Raw genomic sequence first — 18,667 nt, forward strand, 5'->3', positions numbered from 1 at the left:
TAACTCACCAGCCAGGAGCACCAGACTAGATCCCGAGAGCCGCAAGAGCGGGGCCATTCAGGACCCCCTCTATGAGTGGGGGTCCCCCAGCAGATGAGAGTTCATGCCTGTTCTGATATCTGAGAGCCTGAGCCCCTCTTCTTCAATGATCAGCCACGTATTAGGCAGAGGTCAGCACTAGGCTCTGGGCTAGTGGCTATGTGGGAGAAAGTGGGCCAGGCTTTCCACTCCAGAAAGAGTTAAATCTTGGAAACCCACAGGGGCAGTTCTACTCTGCCCTAAAGGGTGGCTGTGGACTGCTGGCAGGGAGTTTGGTTTGCTTCAATACATCACTGCCTTTCCACAACCTCTCCAGCGGCAGGGAGGCCGTGATCCTCATTTCCAGAAGGGAACGGAGGCTTGCCCTAGCACGCACGTGGAGACCTGCCTGACTCGAGCGGAAGCCCTTCACCCCCATCCCATATTGCCACCAAAAGATGGCTGTTCAACTGGGAGAAACAGCCCACTTGCCCCGTGCTTCTTCCCACTGTAGAGAACTCCATCTGAGCCCTAGAGATCCTGTAGTCCACCCTGTCAACCAAGGGGTCCCTTGGAGGCCTGACCAACACCCTTCAGAAGCTCAAGAGCCCTCTGGGGTTGGTACCTACCTGCCTGAGGTTACGGTGCGGCCTTGGCTCAGCTCCGAGGGCTGCGCCTGGACTCTCCAAGCTCTGTGCACCCTCTGCTGGCAACATCAGGGAACGACATGTGTTCATGCCACCCTTCTACCAAGCTCCCTTGAGCCTCCACAAGTCCCACTTCACTCTGCGCCCCACCTACCAGACTCCAGCTTCAAAGGTCACCCCCCTCAAGAGGCATTCTAGATTTTTCTGTCCAGCTTTTCTGTCCAGCCACCTTCCCCACAATGCTTGCTGGTCTCGGTGTGGCCAGCACACAATCTATTTGGTGGAGGTCCAGCCGTTCCTGTAGCCTCTGCCCCCAGGAGGTGGGGTGGTGCACTCAGGAGGGTCTGGGCCAGAGCCAGGCGGATCCCCAACCCTTGCTGTGTGAGCTGGGCTCTGGAGTGCTGGTTCTTTCTTTGGGAAGCTCATCCATAAAAGCCACCACTGGGCGGACCTGTGGCCGAGTCCTAGGGAAGTGATCCCCCCCCTCCACCACCCTGCACACTTCCCCTGAGCCGCAAGCTTCCCAGCTGGGCGGCTCCGTGAGGTCACATATTACACATCAGGCTCTCCCCAGCAGTCCTGCTGATGTGATGCCCTGTGGCTCAGTGAGGATTCCGGACTCCTGGCAGGCTGGGGGGCTGCCTGGGCCAGACTCTAAGTAACGGGCGACATGGACCGCACACAAATGGGAGCAGCTAGCCAGGGGCTGGAGATGGAGACCTGCCCAAGTTGGGGTTTTCCTCTCAGACTGGGGGCAGTGCTTTCATCCTAAGGCCCTGACCGGATTCTGCTTCACAGGTGAGGAGACGTGGGGCAGTTGCTCAAGGCCACACGCTTGTAAGCAGCAGAGGTGTCTCTGAAGCCCACGGTGTGGATCCCCTGCCAGGCTGGTGGGAGCTGCCCTGTGGGAGGGCTCTGAGACCCTTAATGAGTGGATGAGTCAGCAGGCAGAGCCTGAGCAGAACATAGGTGAACGGGCAGAAGGGCCTGGGGGCTGCAGGGAGCGCAGGTGGTGTGCACACAGGCTAGGGGGAGTCAAGGTGGAGTTTATTGGCCCTGAGCCTCCCAACCCATTCCTCCTCCTCCTCTGAGCCAGGCTGGGTCGGCGAGGGAGAGGGTGACGCCACAGACCCAGAGACAGCCAGGCCGTGGCCCAGGAGGAAGAGGCTGAGAGGAGGAGTGGGGAGGTGCTCCCTCTGGGTGTCTGCCACAGCTGGGGCCACACAGCTCCTCCTCCTAGAGGAGTGACCAGGGTGGAATGGCCGCTGGACCTCTCTGGCCACCTGATCGGCTGGACCACTGCTGCCCTTGCCCACTCTGCTGGCTCCCTGAGTTGGGGCTTCTGCCCTGGTCCCACTTACAAATGGCTGCTCTCAGGGGAGAGCATGGTGACCCCTGGTCCTCTCCCTGTACCAGCCCAAGACGTCATCTGGGGCCCGGAGGCCCTCCTAGCCTCGGAGACGGCAGAACGTGGACTTGAGGCTTTCACGGAAAACCTCTGGTGGGCATGGGGGAGGCGGCAGTGAGTCAGTCACTTGGCAGTTTTGGGGGGAGGGGTCAGCACCTCAGGGTGCTTTGGTCTGGCGTCACCCAGGACATCCGCCAGCCCTCAGAGGGATGCCGGGCACATCACAGCTTCTCCTGGCCTGCTTGGATGCGGGTGTAGGCTTCTTGGTCCAGAGGGACGTAGCGACCCTTCCTGCTGTCCAGATAGAACAGAGGGTCTTTCACCACGGCAGGATCAAAGCCTTCCTTCCGCAGATCTGCCTTCTGGAACTTGTAGGTCCCTGGGGGGTTGAGATGAGGGAGAAACTCAGAGCAGGCAGGGCTGGGACCCAACCTCATTGAATTGTTCAAACTAAAACTGGGCAATCATTACCACCATTAATTTCAGATCATTTTCTTCCAATACTCGTTGTTTGCTCATTTCTCCAAAACCACCCCCGGCTTTAATGGTTAAAACCAAAACTATGCCCCCTTTTAAAGTACAGGAGTGTAGCTTAGTAAGTAGCAGCCGGCTGCCTGGAGCACCACGCCCTTTTCAAGAAGGGTGTACTCGGAGCAGCTCAGTCGGTGGGGAGAGCAGGTCTGAGTGAATTCACACGCCAGCTCGCCTGAACTGAGCTTTTCTTCCCCAGGTGGTGGCATCAAAGGGACATTCCACGCACTGTGTTGTGCACTGCTCCTCAGAGCAGCCAGGCGGAGGAAGGGAGAGCAGCCCACTTTGCAGGTGGGAAAACCGAGTCCTGGAGAAGGAACGCCACTTGCCCACTGAGCGGAGAGCAGACTTGGGTCTTCAGACGCCGTGATCTCATCTGATTGTGGCCTAGTCCACCCCACCCCACCCTGGCCACAAGGCGGTGCTCAGCTGTTCTGGATCGAAACCAGGATGTGGCACAGAGAATGTGGTGGGAGTTCTCCTGAGTGGAGGCCTCCAAAAGGCTTTGAAGCTTCCGCCCGCTCTCCCCCCAAGAGCCAGCCTTGTGAATGAAGAGGAGAGGTCACATGCAGCAGCGATGAGCCCTTCCTTCCAGCTGGGACCCACTGGGCCAGCCCAGCCCAGGTGCCGGCACTGGCACCATGTGGTAGCCCTAACACCGTGCAAAAGCACCTCCCTTCACCGTGGGAAGTGCCCACTGGTGAGCCGGGGGCCAGACAAGGAAGCCCGCCGCCTTGAGTGCTCAGCCCCAGCTTTCACTGCTCTGTGGCCGTGCCTGTGACTGTGCCTGGGCCCATGTGAGGCCATTCGGTGGCACCCAGACTCCGAGCAAGGAGTTGCTCTGAGCTCCAAGTCTGTCTTGGGGTGGCCCGCCTACACACAGCAAGGCCAGTCTCAACCCCTCGGCCTGCGGGAATCCTTGAGTCAGGAGTCAGAATTGCCATCCAACCTTGAAGGAGCCTGCCGTGGTGGAGCTGCATTTTTGATGTGTATGTGAATTACATGTCAATAAGACCGCCTAAAAAAAGCAATAGGAGCATGCGTGCGTGCTGGTACTGAGTTTCCAGTGTCTCCGCGGGGTCGCCCCCCACCTCCTTCTGGGCTTCCCTGAGTGCAAGCTGGCAGAAGGACCAACAGACCACAGGGGAAGGTCTGGGGAGGAGCAGCCAGGGAGGCTGAGCATGGGGTGGGGGTGGTGGGGCCAGAACTGAGGGGTGTAGGGAAGGTCAGTGCTTCCTGCCCACCAAAGCCCTCCTGAGTGGACCAACAGAGAGCATGATGGAACTACTCCCCGGTCCTCTCCCCTGGCCACCCCAGGAGTCGTCTGCATGCCCACTTCAGCCCAGAAGGACCAGATTTCTAGCCTGCTGGCCGCTCTGCCCCTCCTTACCCCTCCTCTCATTCCTCCAGCTCCCAACTGCCTTCTGCCTCGGGGACTTCACACTGGCTGCTCCCCATACTGGGAATGCCCCAATCCCTCCTTTTTATTCAAGCCTCTGTTTGACCGCTCACACGCCAAGGCCTCCTAGGAATCTCGCGGTGGTCCCACTCGGGTTTCTCACAGCCGCTCCTCTGGGTCCCATGAAGCAGTTCTGGGTCTCCCTGCCCAAGGCTACCTCCCTACTCCTCCCGCTGCCCTAGGCACAAATCATTACCGGTGTCCTCAAGGCCTGGTGTGGTCGGCGCATCCCAGACAGACAGCCAGAGTCCACTGTGACTCATACACTTGTCGCACGGAGTGCATTCTGACCCACAGGGACCGCCCTGTGGGCACTCCAGGACATGAATGCTTGATGGGCGCTAAAAGCCCCATCTTTCCCCCGCAGGGCTTTACACATGCTGACCCTTGGGGAGCAGCCCGACTCCTGACCACTGGGCCACCAGGGATCCTTACTCTGACTCACGGAGATCTCGTAAGACTGAATCTTTAAGGCAGCAGGCAGCCTCATTTTCCTCCCAGGAGGCAGGTTTGAACCATCAACCTCGCAGTTCACAAGCTGAACACTTAACCCACGATGCCACCACAGCAGGCCCTCTGCTGACAAACAGGCTCCAACTGTTCATCTGCACCCTGGGAAGTCCGTTACCAACTCTCTGCCGGCCACCTCGGCCTCTCCAGCAGGAAACGAGGAGCCTCGGTCTGGTATCTGAGAGCCCGGCAGGGCTGGGGACTGACCTGTCTTGTGCAGCTCGTGCAGGAAACGCAGGAAGATAGGGCGGGCGTACAAGGGCAGCTCCTTTTCCAGAGCCTCCGCAAAGTGCTCCAGGTCTTGTGGGCCGGTGGGGCTGGCCACAGCAGCCATTCCAGCTCGGCCCTCAGTTCCTGGGGGCAGGAAGGTGGACGGTGAGGGGCCTGTGTGGTGGGCCCTCTCACCCTGCAGCCCCAGCTCCCCACACACACCTGGCACCTCCACACCGTACACGGCCACGTCGGCCATGTCCAGCAGGCGGCTGAGCGTGCCTTCCACCTCAGTGGTGGACACGTTCTCCCCTTTCCATCGGAATGTGTCCCCTGTGCGGTCTCGGAAGTACAGGTAGCCCAGCTCATCCATCACCAGCACGTCGCCTAGGGAGGGGTGGTGTGAGGCAGGGTTCGGGGCTGGCACAGGCCCAGCCAGGTGGTGCCCACTGGGCCTCAGTGATGTTTGACCAGACGGCTAGACCTGGGGCAATCTTGGGGAAGAGGTGCTCTCAGAAGGTGGGGAAGACCTCTCCTGCCCCCTCCAAGAAGGGGCTTTGGAGAGCTGGGGAGAGGTCCACCCACCAGTGAGGTAGGCCTGGTCCCCCTTCTTGAAGACATCCCGGGCGATCTTCTTGTTGTTGGCACCCTGGTTCAGGTAGCCGTCAAAGCGGCGCAGGGGGTCCTTCTGGATGATGCGGCCCACTAGCTGGCCTGGTTCACCTGGGGGGCCGAGAGGGTGGACTTAGATCTGATGCGCCCTGGGTCCTGATCTGGCTTCTGTGCACGCTGCTTCTCCCTGAGCCCAGGAGCTGTCTGCAGGCAGGCCTGCTGCACAGAGTTGTGCAGGAGTGTCTGCTCACTGAGTGGGCCCCCCTCTGCAAAGGAGGAGACCCAGGTACAGAGGTGGAACTTTGCCCACGTTGGAGAAGTGTTCGAGCCAGGTTCGTGTTCTCTTAGAAACCAAGCTCAATGCTGACTCACAGTGACCTTATAGAGGACAGCATAGAACTGCCCCCACAGGTATCAAAACGGTTTAATTCTTCACCGGAGCAGGAAGCCTCCTTTCTCCCTTGGAGCGGTTGCTGGTTTCAAACTGCTGACCTTACAGTTTGCAGCCCAAGGCGTGTAAGCACTGTGCCACTAGGACTCCTATGGTCTTAAGCCAACTCGATGACATGAGTGGACTGCTGGATGACCATGGGTGATGCTGAGAGAAGGCGATGACCACTGGTCGGGGCAGGATTGATTCCCTATCTGCCCTGGCGCGTAGGCCAGCGCCCTCCCCCCACCCCCACCCCGCGCGCAGACCTGGCTGGCAGGGAATGCAGACGCCATCCGGCCCGCGGATCAGCTCCATGGTGTCCTCGTTGACACGCACCAGCCGGATGGGGTACACGAAGGACAGGATGCGGCTGTTGAAGCCACAGGCCCCCACCTGTGAAAGCCAAGACTTGGGCCTTGCCCGAGGGGGTGGGGGGTGGGGGGAGCCCACCCGCCCGCCCCTGCCCCGCACCTGGCTGTCGAAGTTGCCCAGGCTGCAGTTGCACTCGGTGGCCCCGTAGAACTCGGCCACCTGAGGAATGTGGAAGCGGTCGGAGAAGCTGGTCCAGATGGACTGCCGGAGCCCGTTGCCCACCGCCATGCGCACCCGGTGCCGGCTCTCTGCCTCCCTCGGGGGCTGGTTGAGGAGGTAGCGGCACAGCTCGCCGATATACTGCACGATCTGGGGGAGGTCTCCGCCTGAGTCGACACCCCACCCCGAGGTGGCTCTCACTCACCCCCTCCCAACCTGCAAGCACCTGCCGCAGGTCCCTCCTCCCACCCCAGGACCCTCGGCCTCTTGGGAACCAGGGAAGGCCAGCCCTGAAAAGCCCCAGGGGGCTGAATGTCCTTGGCTGTGAGCCAGGCCTCCCCACAGTGGACTCAGTGGGAGGCCAGGCTCTTCCCCTCCACCCCCCACTCCCCACTTACGGTACAGTTGTACTTGAGACAGTCGTCCCAGAACCGGGAGGCAGAGAACTTCTTCCGGATCACCACCGTCAGGCCATGCAGCAGGCACTGCCCCACTCCCACGATGTTGCCTGGAGGTGGGGGGAGGGGCATGGGGTCAGGGAGGTGGGAGCCCCTTCCCTCCAGGGCCGCGTCCTTCCCATGGCCTCCCGAGCCAAGGAGGTTGTCCCGCAGGATCTGCAGAGCGCCACAAGCCCCTGCTCCCAGGCCTGGACCACTGCCATCCCACCAGGAGGGTTGCCCTAGTTTCTGGTTGCAGGAGGCCTCCAAGGGGCTTTCCTGGCCCATCGCTCCGCTCGGCCTTGCCCCCTGGCCGCCTCCACACTGAGTCAGGCAGGTCCCCTCAAGCACCTTGAAGGCCGCCCCTCCTAAGAGGAGCCTGGGAGCTGACAACCTGCCCGGACTCTCTGGGGGAAGCTCCCTGCATGCCCTCATGTAGTGGGCAGGACGGGTGGAGGCAGTGTCCATAGCTGGATTTGAACCCAGAACTCTGTGCTCGTGTGTCTCCACTGCAGCGTGCTGAGTGGGTGGGGCCAGGATTACCTGCTGAGTGGTAGAGGGGGAGGCAGTCGTAGAGAATGTCATCTGGTCGCATGCGGAATCCATAGTAGACCAGGGAAGCCATGCGGTAGTACCTGGGCGGGAAGCGGTGCACAGGCTCAGCGGTGCCCGGGACGAGCAGGGGAGAGGCTCACAGGTCTGCCGGCCCTCCCCAGACACTGGGCCCTTACCTGCTGTGCACCACGATGGCGGCTTTGGGTAGCCCAGTGGTGCCCGACGTGTAGATGTAGAAGAGCTTATCTGACAGGGAGAGACAGGCAGCAGTGAGGCCGGCTGGGGGCCTCCCGCCACACCTGCGCCAGCACACCTCTTCCAGGAAGCCCTCAGATGGCCCAGGACCCCACACTCTGTCCCGCCTCCTGCAGCCCCTGTGTTCTGGGCCCTGGGCTCTGTGCCGGGCCCTGGGGAGGCATTGGTGACTCAGATGGGCAGTCCCTGTCCTCAAGGTCACAGCGGAGTGGGACATGCAGAGGGACATGCTGGCAGTCGTGACACACAGGACTGGTCAGGAGTCCCTGCCGAGAACAGTGACGGCAGGCAACCTGATTGGAGGGAGGGCAGGGCAAGAAGGCGAGTTTCCCGACAAGCTGAGGGCTCAGATGGGTGCCCATTGCCAGTGGAGTGTTCCCGAGACAGGGAGTCTGGGCAGCTTGTGCACCTGGGACCAGGCATCATCTCCAACCTTCCGCCCTCACAGGGTGCCCCTGGGGGTTTGTCCTAGGGTCACTCCAAACTGGCCCACCGGGGGGCGACCTGGGAGGTGACCTCATTTGGAAATTGGCCTTTTCTTTGCAGTTGGAAGGAAACTTGCGATGGAGTCACATTGTTGGGGGGGCGGGGGGGGGCACTGATCCGATGGTTAGTGTCCTTTCTCTAATGCCATCCACCAGGGGCCTCGCAGGACAGTGTTGGCTGCCTGGTGTGGTCTCCTGAGCTCTTGTCTTTATGGAAGAAACCTGCCACTTCTTTCTACCACTGGTTTGAGCAGCTGGCCTGTTGGTGAGCAGCCAGGCACCTAACTGCTGCCACCGGGGCTCCTGGTGCCCTGGGAAGAGGGGAACCCTGGGCACACGGCTACACGTGGAGGGGATGGAGCGGAGCCCTATGAGGATGGGGCAGAAGTCAGAGTGGAGCTGGCACAGCCGAGGAATGCCAAGGACTGCCAGCCCTGCCAGGCGCTGGTTGTTTGGAAGACGTCGGTGGGAACATGGCCATGCCAACCCTACGCACATGGGCCATTGTTTGGAGCCGCCAGCTGTTGTGCTTTGCTCAGCAGCCCTAGGAGTCTGTCTAAGAGTTTGTGCCCAGGGCTCGGCACGACCGAGGTGACCGGAGCTCCATATCACCCACGTCGGTCTCTCCGAGTGCCTGTGAATGGCAGCTGCAGGCTGGGCTGCGTGGGTGCCTGCCCCCTCAGGTGGCTTCCAGAACCACCACAGATCATTTGGCCACAAAGGAAAGCAGAGCCTGGTCCTGGTGCGTGCCACCAGGTGTCACCAAGCATCACCCGTGTGACATCCGTCCCCCAAGGACAGGCGCTGCCTCGAATGCCCCTTCTGTGAAAGAACAAGCCTAGAAAGCCCTGGCCACCAAGCCCGCTCGACTCAGGGTGACCCTGTAGGGTAGGGCAGAGCTGCGAGTCTTCCTCCCGCAGAACAGCTGGTGGGCTCAGCTTTCCGGTGAGCCGCCTCACCATGGTGCTGCCAGGCCACCTTCTAAACATACAGAAACCGGAAATGATTGGAGTCCCTCCATGAGCAAGGAGAAGGAGCCTGGTGGCAGAGTGGCTGTGCACTGGGCTGCTAACTGCCGGGTCAGCAGTTCGAAACCTCTGGCTGCTCTAACGGAGAGAGGTGAGGCTTTCTAGGCGACTCCTGTGAAGAGCAGTCTGGGAACCCCACAGGGGCAGTTCTGCCTCGTCCTGCAGGTTTGCCGAGTGAGGAGGGACTGGGCGGCAGCTGGAGGAGCGTACGGAGCGGAGCCCTGATGGCATGAGGGCTGACCACTTGGCTGCTAACCCACAGCCGGGCAGTTCGGACCCCCTGCTCCCTTGCTGTCAAGTCAGCTCGGAGTTACAATGACCTGACCGGAGTATCGAGCCAGCCCACGGGCTTCCCCAGGCTGTAATCGTGCAGAAGCAGACCGCCGCCATGGCGTTCTCCGTGAAGCGGCAGGTGGGCTCAAACCGCCCACCTTTGCCTTAGTAGCAAGTGCTTTTGCTGCGCCCAGAGCTCATCCCTGGGCTCTGTTACACGGAGTCTCCATGAGCCAAGGCCGGGGGGCACCTTAAGGTGTGCTGAGCTTAGGTTACAGGTGGCAGGTTCAGGAGTGAGGTGGCACAGCTTGAAAAGCATAAGCAAGGTTGCGAGATCTATGGTGGAGACTGCTGAGCTGGCTCAGGTTCTGTTACATATTTTCAACCCCCCCTGCCCCCCTCCCACCACCACCACCACCACGGAGATAGGAGAAGCTTCGGAAGGACCTGCCAACTACCCTGAAGAGAGTAAATAAGAGACAGTCACTACAATGGCCACCCTGGAGTCCTGGGAGTGTGTCCTGGTGACACGTGGGGCTGCTAACCACAGGTCGGCTGTCTGAAACCAGCTGCCCTTGGAGAGAGAGGCAGGCCTTCTCCGCCCACAGAGATTCAGCCCGGGAAGTCCACAGCGGCAGTCCCCCTCTGTCCTAGTGGGTGCAGGAGGAGTAAGAATTGACTCAAGAGCAGGGGGCTTGAGGGGTTTTCTTGAATCCTGACAATGGCCAATTACAGCCCACTTTCTGCGGCTACACCCTAGCTTCATGGCTTCACACATGGGAGCTAGTTAGGGCCTGAAAGCCACACTGTTAAAAAGGCTTTCTTACTCTCCCAGGTTGGTGGCTGTGGGGAGCGAGGCACTGGAGGGGCAAGCCCGGTGCCTGGGAGACACAAAGGACTCAGCAGAGGCAGAGATGGGAACCGGCTCTGGTTGGAGGGCCAGCCCAGCTGCAATGTGGGGGCTGCGGAGAGGTTTCCCGAGGAAGTGGGGCAAAGGGCCATCCGTGCAGACAGGCGAGCACAGCTGGAGACGCAAGTGTGCCTGGTGACGAACAGGAGCTTGATGGACTGCCCTTCGCCCCAACCTCTGGCCAAATTCACACTCAAGCAGATTCCATGCACCTTAAGCACCCACGGGGGCTTTTTCAACGACCCCCAGATTGGAATTTGTGAGCTCAGTACCAGGTTGGGACCATTCACACTACCTCAGCCTATCTCACCCTCGTGGTCACTCTAGATTCCAAATCTCACCCACTGCCACCGAGCCAGTCTGGACTGGGAAACTCGATCTCCACAGGGCTGCTGTGAAGGCCTGACAGCCTCCTTTCTCCCGGGGGCAGCTGGTGGGCGGGAGCGGTCAACCCCTGCCAAACCCATGGAACCCCCAGCGGGCTCCTTTCGACGAGTGTCCTCATTGCCGGCCATACCTCAGCGTTTGCAGACCAGGCCCCGCACCCCCCTTAAGTTAAGCACTCTGCCTTTGACCTGTCTTCGAACCCCTCGGTGAGGGTGGGGGCCCACCTGTGAAGCCCTTGTCAGGGGCACTGGGCAGGTACGTGGGGGCGGCCTCTAGCAGGGGGTCCAGGTGCTTGGCGTTGGTGGGGACTTCACTGGGCTCCCAGGAGCCAGAGCAGAAGAGGCTCATCGAGGAGTCCAGGTTGGCGTGGATCTCACGGATGGCTGTGGGGGGAGAGCAAGCAGTCAGCAGGCAGGCTAGGAAGGCCGTGGCATGTCTGTGTCTGCAGCATGGCCGTGCTATTGGGGAGAACGACTGGGGTGGGGGAAGCCCCGGGGCCTGCTGACTGGAGCAGCCTCTCTCATTCGTGGCTGGCTAACTGCACCCGGGCCCCTGACTCCTGACGCGTTCTCCTACTGATAGAATGAGGGGGGTGGGGGTGGCAGGCACAGTGCATGTGACAGGTGAGACGGTGGCTCAGAGAATGCAAGGGGCTTGCTCACAGCTGAGATGGGCTGGGCCTGGGTTCTGGCTGGCTCTGCCTCACACCAAGATGCGAGTTTTTCCCCTGTGCCAATCTACACAATCGGGTCTGGACGGAGGGGAAGGCTACCTCCCTACAGACCCCCTGGGCACTGCACAGAAACCCACCTGTGCAGGGCAGAGGCCACTTGATTCCTCCTCACGAGCTTCTCAACATGAACATCTTCTCATTCTCCCCTTTGGGCATTTTAATCACTGTTCCTACCCAGCACCCCACAACCGTGGGCCACGCACAAGCCCGAGTCCAGAAACGTGGACCCGCACCTTGTACAGAATCCAGAGGCACCGGACTGATTGAGATTAGAGACCTCCTCCGCCACTACTGCTCCAATGTGCTTTAAACCGGAACCCAAACCGTCTCCCTCTGTGGGACACACAAAGATTCACCCAGGTTGCTAGCCCATCAGGTGCTCAGCTCCTTACAAGTTTTCTCCTGGAGGCACCAGCCATCCAGGGCAATCAGACAATTGTCTGTCCCACTTTGAGGCACGCCCTCACCTGGAGAGCCCAGAGTAAAGGTCAAGCCCACTCTAGGATGAAGGCTGCCATCTGGAATCTAGGATCCGCCCAAATTCTCAGGTGTGTCCCTAATCCCTCCTCTTCCTATTGTGTACACCCTGCTCCCATTGCTGTACTGCCCCTTCCTGTGACACGTGGCTACCTGTAATCAGGGGGCTCGTACACCGCCCCTGGTGTATACAAGCCTTGGTAAAAAATATAATCTTCACCCTTCTCCTACCTCCACGTGAACCACCAAGAGGGGCTGAGGTGAGCATGCTACCATGAAATGTGCCTGACTCCTTCATTTTATCTTCTCTCCTATCCCATTCTCCATGACTTTACTATCATCTTTGTGTATTATTGCCATACATTTGTGCCTACGGACACCCCCCCCCCACACACACACAATTGTCAGAGGCTGGTTTCTGCCGCCCCTGCTCCCACCCCACACCCTAGGTGCTAGATAACAGGTCCGCTCACAATTAGAGACAGTACCTGGAAGGGCACGTCTACATGAAACAAAAAAGTAAGCAAATTGCTTTAAACCGCAACTGAGAAGGGGAGGGGGAGGTGATTCCTGCAACGCTTGAATGTCGCCAATGAGCAAGTAGGGAAACTGGGAATCGAATCTGCTGTGTAAACTTTCACTGAAAGCATAAAGGGGGGGATGTTCTGAAATTGACTGTGGTAACGCTTGTACAATTCTTGATATGACTGAACGATTGAATTGTGTGATATGTGGATTAAATGCCAATCAAACTGTATATATCTATAGATTTATCTCCCTACAGACACAAACCGAATCTGTACTGCGGGAAAGTAGCTCTTACTTGTTCTATGACAGAAATCTCCTCCCTGAGTGTTGATGGGGGTCTTTTCCTGCCTTTTTACGATTATGATTGTAGCCTTATCACCTTAGGACGATTTTGGTTTTGATTGTTTTCTGTAGGTTTCCCAGCTTGAAGCACAGGAGTGATGCAGTGAGAACACCTGACTCAAGGGGCTGCGGGGAGGCAGAGGGGAGGGGTGAGCGAGAGGGAGGCAGAGGGGATTGGGCAGTAAGCAATGAAGGTGGTGGGGGAGGGAGCACTAGGACGGAGTGTGATTGTATAACTCACATTAAAGACGATTTATCCAGTGTGTGACGGGGTGGGGGGGGGTGCTCTAGGATTGATGTGACGGTAACTGTCACTGCCCCTTGATATGACTACCACATGTTATGTAAACCAGCTACCTTTATGATTCTCCAAAGTGATGGGAACGTGTTATGGCTGTATTCAATCAGTAAACCCACTCATAATCACATAAATAGATGGGACCAGGAATGCTACTTTCCCCCAGTGCGACTCAGAGAATGGGCTCGTGCTGGAGCATAAACCAGTGCTAATCTGACCCCTTTCTTGAGAGACTGACCTCAGACCTCCCTGAACCTGTCCCCTCTCCCACATCCAGTAAAACCAAGCGGCCCCACTCTGCCTCTCCAGGACTCTGAAGATGAAGATGGTGCTCAGAAAAGCTCGGGCTCGATGGGGGTACAGGGAGGGGTTCACAGCCGCATTTTATGGATGAGGCAAGCGAGGCCTGGCTAGTCACAAAAAGGCCTCCCATCCTCTCTGCGCTACAGCTGCAGGGAGAGTGGGTTCTCGAAAATGGCGTGGGGCAGGGGCAATGGCTGAGGACACAGAGGCCTGGAGAGTTCAGGACCACTGGCTTACAAGGGGCAGGAGCTAGGCTGGTGTGCTTACATACTGAGCTGTAAGCCTGCCCCTACAGGGGCCGTGGACTCCTGCCTGGCCACCCCTCACACACCGTGTACCGGCTCCTGTCCCTGGAGCTCACCTGGGGCCATCTCGCTGCCAAAGATGAGGGCCCGGGCCCGGGAAGTGGTCAGGCAGTGGCCCAGGGCATCCCTCCGGAGGTTAGTGTTGATGAGTGCTGCCTCCACGCCCAGCTTGGCCATGCCCAGCCACAGGCCCACATACGTGTTGCAGTTCTCCATGAACAGGGCGGCCACATCGCCCGAGGCCAGCCCCTGGGCCTGCAGGAAGTTGGCCACACGGTTTGAGTAGTCGTCCAGCTGACGGAAGGTCCAGTGGGTGTCTGTGCCCTCAAAGATCAGGGCCGTCTTGTCGGGGTGGCGCCGTACTGTAGCAGCGAACAAACTGGGCACCGTCTGATTCTCCCGCAGGTACCGCCGCACCTTGCCCTTCACCTTCAGGAGTACCATGCCACCACTGTGGGGGAGCAAGGGTGCTGTGTCAGCCTGGGGAGGAGTCCTGGCACCCTGGGGGCTCATCAGCCAGATCACAGAGCACCCACTGGGTGCCAGGGACTAGGCAAAACCATCCACGCGCACAATCTTAACTGCTGCACATTAACCCTGACAGACTGGGGTGCTTACTCCCTCTCCCCTATACAGACGAGGACACTGAGGCTCAGATGGTGAGATGTGGTCAAGTGTGTGAACGCCAGGCCCCTATGGCTCCAGAGTTCAGTGCCTACCCTCTAAGCTTCAATCTGACCTTACAGCTTTGTCAGAAGTACCAGGGTCCCAAGTTCAAATCGACTCTCATTTGGTACCTCCACCTACCACTTGTGGCCTTGGTAAACAAAGGTTGGATCTGAGAATCTGTTGTCTTTTTGCTTCCAAGAGCCCAGCAGGGCGGGGCCCTGACCACTCACCACCTTTTCCACTACACCCCACTAGGTACTGGGCAGAGTGGATGACACCCCCCCCCACACACACAGTGTTTGTGGAATCACTTGGAAGCATCTCTTCCCTGCCCACCTCGTCTCTCCCCCACCTTCGAGCCCCCGCCCTTGAAGCACCCCCAGTTCCTGAGCTCTACAGGGTTCCCTCTGGTGGGAATATCCTGCCCCAGACCCTCAGGGCACAGCTCAAGTACCAACACTTCTCTCCTAAGGGCATGCTCTGACACACCCCACTCCCCTCCCCAGGCCCCTGGCTTCAGCCACCCTCCTTGCCCTGACCCCCACCGCACTCCCTGGCAGTGCCCTCTTTCCTGTTGTGGTCATTCGATACTTCCTTTGATAATCAATTCAGGCCAACAAATGGGTGTGGGAGAGTGCCAGGGACTGGCACAGAGGGGTGATTGTGAGTATCAGGGTCTTTGCCTGCACGACTTAGCTCCCTGTCCAGACTGAGCTTAGCCCAGGAGTGGGCCTTTGTGGCTCCTCTTTGGTCCCCAGGAACTAGCCCAGAGGTGGGAGAAGTTGCATCTGGCACAGGACACCCTCAACCCTCCACCCCTGGGGACCACAGCTGGCTTTCTTTTGGGAGCCCAGGTCTCCCCAGATGTCTGACTCAGGGCTCTGCCCTCGATGCCCTGTCAGGGGTCATGTACCCTCTCTGACTCATGCCAACCTGCCCACAGGGGATTTCTTCACCCTTTTATGAGGCTCCACGATGTCCTTGGCACCTCCTACAGATGTCCCTGCAGCACACCTGGGGGTGTTTGATGTATGTCCCAAGCCCCAAACTGGGGAACTCAAGCTTGAGCCATTCCCCAGCTGACTTTGACCCTGGAGCTAGTGCTTCCAGGAACTACCAGAGAGTACATGGAGCAGAAGTTACTGCTCTGGACCTACGTGCTCTGTGACCATAGAGGTGGGATCTAGTCTGGGGAGACTTGGGGGATTAGGCGCCCGCCATGGCTTAGAAGACCCCAGGAAGGGCTGGACCAGATACTCACAAGATATCACGCCTGATGGTCTTGAAAAAGATCCGGATGAAGCGCCAGCCACCAGACCCCAGGTAAAGGAGCAGCAGAGAGAACCCCACTTGGGTCCAGGGTAGTTTCAGCACCAACTTGGAGAACAGGAGGGTCCCCACCAGAGATGCCCCCAGCAGCATTGTGACCTGTGGGTACAGGGTGGTCAGTGCACAGACACTCTGGCTTAGGTCCCCCATATCCTGGCCCAAGCAGCGGGCCCCTGTGACACCTAGCCATCTGAATGGACGGGCCGAGGGCACGGTGGCCTAGAGACAAGGCACTCACTCGGGTGAGAAGTTTCAAGTCGGAGAGGAAGGAGGCCGGCTGTGTTCTAGTTCCCTAGTGCTATCTCTGCTGGCCATTCTCTGAGTGACCTTGGGCCTGAGAGGCCTTGGGACCCTTTCCCACTGGTACGCCCCCTGTGTCATGGGCATAGGGGAGGCTTACTCCAGTTAGCGCAAGGCATAGGCAGTGTATTTTCCTGAAGACTGCAGTCCCTTACCCAAGGTAAGGTGGAAAATGTCTCTCGATTCCCCACCGGGAGAGACCCAGGGAGGTTCTGCAGATGGCCAGGCTAGCCACAGCATCCAAAGGGGCAGGGGCCCCTGCCCATAGGCACAAGGGAATGCCTTGCCTCTGGCGGCCAATAGAGGGCAGCGGAGCAAACCGGTTAGAAGCTGGAGGTGCCTGAGAGGTGACCGCCCAGGGGGAAAGGTGGTGAGAGGGGCTGGGGGCCTCGGGGGGCCACCCTCCTCCATCCAGCCTTCCTGGCCACATCGTTGAGTCTGGGTCTACAGCATGGGAAGTGCTGGCGGCCGTGCAGCAGGGCTGCCTGGGCTTTGTGGACTTGATCAAGGCAGCGGCAGAGGGGACTGAGTTTTCTTCCCTCAGGTTCTCCTATTCCTGGGGAGGGATGAAGGTCAAGGCTGAGAAGCGGCAGGAGTCTCCAGGTCAGGAGGACATGATCCAGAACACAGGGGCCCCCTACAGATCCACCCTTCTACTCCTCGGGGAAAAGTCGTTATCCGGGAGAACCAACCGAGGGCCTGGGTCTCCAAGGTCCGCGGACCTTCAGCCTCCCAGAGCCCGCCGCAGCAGAGGCAGGAGCCCATCTCGGAAAGCCGGAGGATGGGATGGAGAAGGGAGGGGAGAAGGTGCCCTGTGCCCGGGTCTCTGAGGCCCTCGCCCCGGGGTTTGCATACGCCCTCGCCCCTAAAGTCAGGGTAACAAAAGTGGCCGGCTGGACACAGAGGGGGCAAGGCGCGCCCCTCACCCGAGGCTGACCATGCCACTTCCTCCCCAACTCGGTCGGACACGTTCCCCCTAGAAGGGCTCGCCGGCCTGGCCTGTGCTCACCCAGCGTCGGCCCCGCCGTGCGGTGCCCGGTGCAGATGCGGCCCGGCTGCAGCAGCGGAGTGGGGAGCGCGGGGGGCATCGGCCGCCCCTGGGCGCGCAGAGCAGGGTTTCACCGGCGCTCCGCCGCCTCTGAGCCCTGCATGGCCCGGCCGCGGGCCAGCCCCACCCGCCGCCCGGCCCCGCCCCGCCCGCCGGGCCGCCACGCTCCTCCCCCGCGCGCCTCCCGCAACCCAAACCGGCTTCGAGGGCAGGCGACGCAGCCTCTCGTGCCTTCCCCGCGGCCGGCTCGCTCGCCGCAGAGCCGGCCGCGCAGCGCAGCACCGCCCGACGGCGCCTGGTCTCCACCAGCACTGCGCGCGGGGGGTCGGCCCTGGGCGGTGCCGCCGCGCGGCACGCCGGGAGTTGTAGTCCGCACCGCCGAGCCTGGTAGGCCGGTGCCGCCGTGCGGCACGCCGGGAGTTGTAGTCCGCGCCGCCGAGCCGGGTCAGGAAGCGGAAAACCCTGGAGGCCGCCGGAGGAAAGGGGCGGGTTCGGCCCGGATCTCCCCGGGAGTGACCGCGCCGCGGCGAGGGGGCAAGCAGGCTCCCTCATCGGCTCGGTCAGTCGAAAATCCGAAGCCAGCGCACGGGTTCAGGGCAGAGTTTCACAAAGGCCCAGAGCCTCGCCCAGAACAGGTGGCGAAGTGCACGCGCAGGGGCTCTTGCTGGCGGCCGGCGTGACGGTGCAATGGACAGCGCAGTGGACTTCTGGCGTGAGCCAGTGAGTGGCCATTCCATTCCAGGGCAGTAGGTTCGAGGACCACCAGAGTCCTATTTTGACGGCTCCTCCTTAACGTCAATCGGACATTTTAAAGGATTCAGAAAAGGGGGGCGCGAAGGGAAGGGTTGAAAGAAAGACCCGCATAGCCTCCTGACCTGAGTCTGATGACTTCTGGAATATTGGGATTCAGCTACCCGAGCGCGCTCCGCTTCCCGGACTGCACCTTGGCGCCGCGGCTGCCGTGCAAGAATCCTGAACCATGCCCATTATCTTGTCAGCAGCCTCACACACTTGGCAGAGCTTTGAGGTGGTACAAAGGGCGCTGGTCATAAAGTACTGATGCCCTGCAGCAAATCAGTGAGCTGTTCCCACCATGCAGGCCTTGTGCACCCTGTCATTTACCTTAGCCCCAGGCACTGAGCCCAGCCCTGCGGGCTCCGACCCCTGATAACTTGATTCTCTGATAGGCACAAAGGAAAGCAAACGTTGGACATTGCACATTTATCTGTAAATTAATAATTGAACACTCTCTTGGCCTTACACAAAGGCAAGAAGGAAAGGCCAGGATCCTATGTTTGATGGTGAACATGTAATAAGTTTTCTTTGCCAGAAAAAATGTTAATAATGGAAATCAAACTCATGGCAACTTCATGTGGGTCAGTCCGTAGGGTTTTCCGTGGCGGGTTTCCCGTGGCTGGTTTTCAGGAAGTAGATCTCCGACCTTCTCTTCTGAGGCCTCCAGCCTCTCTGAGCACCTGAGCATTTGCATCATCTTGGGACTGTCTTCAGAGCTGTTCAGTCTTTTGGCTGGCTGTCCCCGTAAGTCTTTACAAGGGACGGGAGGTAACTTCAAGGTCTGATCATGAGGATCAAAGATGGAATCTTGGATTCTTGTGAATCTGGGTCTATGTTTTAGCACAGAGGAC

General features: G+C 59.5%; 1 protein-coding gene across 2 annotated transcripts; it reads right to left on the reverse strand.

Moving 5' to 3' along the window:
• Nucleotides 1-1,675: 1,675 nt before the first annotated feature.
• Nucleotides 1,676-17,327, reverse strand: SLC27A4 (solute carrier family 27 member 4). 2 transcript variants are annotated; one of them, XM_075560709.1, is made up of 13 exons: nt 17,219-17,327; nt 15,606-15,772; nt 13,732-14,126; nt 10,914-11,072; nt 7,528-7,597; nt 7,340-7,431; nt 6,758-6,867; nt 6,300-6,509; nt 6,095-6,221; nt 5,369-5,506; nt 5,006-5,170; nt 4,781-4,927; nt 1,676-2,452 (listed from the first exon to the last, which is right to left on the reverse strand). In XM_075560709.1, exons 2-13 carry the CDS (start codon nt 15,764-15,766, stop codon nt 2,295-2,297), a joined length of 1,932 nt encoding a protein of 643 aa, XP_075416824.1. In that variant the 5' UTR covers nt 15,767-15,772; nt 17,219-17,327; the 3' UTR covers nt 1,676-2,294. The 2 variants fall into 2 exon arrangements, with proteins under 2 accessions (XP_075416824.1, XP_075416822.1); XM_075560707.1 differs by lacking the exon at nt 17,219-17,327 and adding an exon at nt 16,983-17,114.
• Nucleotides 17,328-18,667: the final 1,340 nt, after the last annotated feature.

This window comes from Tenrec ecaudatus, chromosome 10, assembly GCF_050624435.1.
Source record: "Tenrec ecaudatus isolate mTenEca1 chromosome 10, mTenEca1.hap1, whole genome shotgun sequence".
Taxonomy (NCBI): domain Eukaryota; kingdom Metazoa; phylum Chordata; class Mammalia; order Afrosoricida; family Tenrecidae; genus Tenrec; species Tenrec ecaudatus.